Source organism: Octopus bimaculoides, chromosome 2 (genome assembly GCF_001194135.2).
Source record: "Octopus bimaculoides isolate UCB-OBI-ISO-001 chromosome 2, ASM119413v2, whole genome shotgun sequence".
NCBI lineage: Eukaryota > Metazoa > Mollusca > Cephalopoda > Octopoda > Octopodidae > Octopus > Octopus bimaculoides.
The window spans coordinates 38,424,638-38,426,852 of NC_068982.1; the positions used below are offsets into that span (position 1 = coordinate 38,424,638).

At 29.9% G+C, this 2,215-nt stretch overlaps 1 protein-coding gene across 2 annotated transcripts in view; it reads right to left on the reverse strand.

Annotated features, from left to right (window-relative positions):
- The window catches only part of LOC106875783 (probable inactive peptidyl-prolyl cis-trans isomerase-like 6), a 26,534-nt gene that overhangs the window by 14,783 nt on the left and 9,536 nt on the right, over positions 1–2,215 (reverse strand). For both annotated transcript variants that reach the window (XM_014924049.2, XM_014924048.2), the window contains exon 3: positions 1,472–1,660. In XM_014924049.2, the coding sequence (XP_014779535.1) occupies positions 1,472–1,660 (189 nt within the window). The remainder of the gene's footprint in view (positions 1–1,471; positions 1,661–2,215) is intronic.

Here is a 2,215-nt window from a genome sequence, read left to right on the forward strand (position 1 = left end):
AAATATTTCATCATTCATCTATAACCTTTTATTTTTAATAGCATCAAAATATTTCATTACCCATCTATTTTTATTTTTAACAGGATTAAAATATTTCATTATTCATCTATAACTTTTATACTTAATAGTACCACAAAATTTCATCATTTATCTATTGCCTTTTAATACTTAACATTTTTTTAAATTTAACAATTTTTATATTTAACAGTATCAAAATAATTTCATCACTCACCTACAGTGATGTTTTATGCAATTATCTCCATATTGATTTTTTTTTTTAAATGGTAGCTAAAAATGTAACAATTCAGCTACTAGTGTTATTTACATTGACACTTTTCAATATTATTTTGTAGAAGTGGAATCAGATCAACAAACTGAAGCTTTTCTGAAACATTCTGAATTTTTCTACTTTGTTTACATATTTGGTTCTTAATATACTTAAATAGGAATTGAGTATTGAGACTGATTTTTTTAATGTCTTAGGAGGGTCATTAAGCCAATAAGAAACACATACACAGTTTCTATTTCACTTCTTTTATAATTAATATTTAACTAGTTAACAATTTAACCCATTAACTAATCAATTGCTTGAATATTTGTTCAGTTAATCAATCAGTCACTAAGATTCATCAGAATTATTTCTTTGTCTCTTGCTACCTCATTACTCCAGATCTGTTTGTCTCCTAATTTTTAGATTATATATTTATATTTATAGAGAAGTGAAAATTAAATGTTACAGAGTTGTATAAATTTAGAATCTAGAAAATTGGCATGGGCATCATCATGCAGTTAAGAAGCTTGCTTTGCAACCATGCAATTTTGAGTTCAGTCTCACTACATGGTACCTTGGCCGAGTGTTTTCTATTATAGCTCTGGACCAAGCAGAGCAGTGAATGAATTTGATAGATAGAAACTGTGAGGAAGCCTATTGTGTGTGTATGTATATATATATATATATATATACATACATATATATGTGTGTATATACATACATACATATATATGTGTGTATATACATACATACACATACATACATACATACATATGTATATATATATATATATATATATATATATGAGGGAGGGTACCTTTGTGTTTTGTTGTGATTGTCCCCCACCATCACTTGACAACCATAGTTGCTTTATTTATGTTTCCGTAACTTAGTGGTTCAGTTAAAGGTAATGATAGAATAAATAGCAGGCTTAAAAACAAGTACTGGGGTTGGTTGATTTGTTCAGCTAAAACCCTTCAAGGCAGTGCCCCAGCATGGCCATAGTCTAATGACTGAAACAAGAAAGAGATAAAAAATAAAGGATAAAAATTGTTAAAACTATAATAAATTTAAAATCAACATATGAAATATGCTTTTCATTTTAGTACAGTGTCCACTAAAAATCTAACAGGAAATGTAAGCCACTGCTGCCACTATGAAAAAGAAAAAAACACCTTTATTACTTTATTGAAAACTTACATTTCTCTTGATCAATTCATTTCTGTAATCCTCTTCGACTAATGCAGCAAACAATGTATATGGTAAGTTGTTGTCATAAAATTTATTATAATCAGCCCAGTACAAAAGATCATCATAACTACCAAGCATTTTATTGTTAATAAACACCAATTCATTTTTGTCATATATCCACATTTCTCCTTGGAGCAACTGAAAAATAGATTAAACAAACCACAGAACAGTTAATCTTTTGAATTTAACAAAACAGGATTATTACAAAAATTATTTTGCTATCAAACAGGCATTCATCTCAAGAGAGAAGAGTTAAAGCAATTTTATTTTTAAACAGATGAGAGAGTCGCTGTGTAATCAACTCACTGGCAACCGTTTGTAGTTATTTCTGGAGGCTAAATGTAATGTTCACACTACATTTTGGTGTCTTCAAGTACCTGAAACTCAGCCTAGTATAAAGTATATTGGTTTCAAATTTTGGCACAGGGCCAGCCAGTTTGAGGGAGGGGATAAGTTGATTACATTGACCCCAGTGCTCATCTGGTACTTATTTTATCAACCCTGAAAGGATGAAAAGCACAGTTGACCTTGGCAGAATTTGAACTCAGAATGTAAAGACAGATGAAATGCCACTAAGCATTTTGCCCAACGTGCTGATGATTCTGTCAGCTCCCTGCTTTAGCCCAGTACAAAATATATTGAATTTCTCAAATCAAAAAAATATATATGATGTTGACAACAAAATGACGATGA